At 26.4% G+C, this 639-nt stretch overlaps 1 protein-coding gene across 1 annotated transcript in view; it reads right to left on the reverse strand.

Annotated features, from left to right (window-relative positions):
* The window catches only part of LOC108573601 (diacylglycerol kinase eta-like), a 36,095-nt gene that overhangs the window by 25,404 nt on the left and 10,052 nt on the right, over window positions 1-639 (reverse strand). The window contains exon 6 of the mRNA XM_017936064.1: window positions 140-463. Coding sequence (XP_017791553.1) covers window positions 140-463 — 324 coding nt within the window. The remainder of the gene's footprint in view (window positions 1-139; window positions 464-639) is intronic.

The raw sequence follows: 639 nt of genomic DNA on the forward strand, positions 1-639 counted from the left end.
AAATAAGAAAAAATGTTTAATATTTTAATATAATTTTACAGATTCCTCATTATAATGTAAATAATAAATTACATGTACTCAATTTATTTCCAATTACTGTTTCTCATCTAATTAACTTTTATTTTCTATAGAATACCTACCTAATGCTAGATAAAACCACATTTTCCTCATCTGACTGTAAAATATTTGTTATATGAGTAATTACATTGTTCTCATATTGATGGGCAATACTAGCTTTTAATGTTATGACAGATTGACTCAAAACATTTTTGTGGCATGCCAAAGATATGCTACGTTCAAAAGTCATAATACTCCATCGATCAAGCATTTTTGTGCCTGATTTTTCATACTTTTCTAACAACTGGGGCAAATGAGCATCATCATCACAAGAAGATCCCCAACCTAATACACGTGCCAGATCATTTCCTGTTCCCAATGGTAGAACTCCAACTTGACACTGCTTCTATTTGAAGTTTTCATACAAAAAATAATCTTGTTAAAATTTGTAAAAATACATGCATTTACAAGTAATTAATAGTTTATATGAACGTCTTAAAATATCAAAGTTTATGTAATTATTTATTATTGCAACGTAATTAATTACTTTTAATATATTTATGTATTATAATAAAAATTGTA

This window comes from Habropoda laboriosa, unplaced genomic scaffold (assembly GCF_001263275.1).
Source record: "Habropoda laboriosa isolate 0110345459 unplaced genomic scaffold, ASM126327v1 scaffold128, whole genome shotgun sequence".
Lineage (NCBI taxonomy): Eukaryota > Metazoa > Arthropoda > Insecta > Hymenoptera > Apidae > Habropoda > Habropoda laboriosa.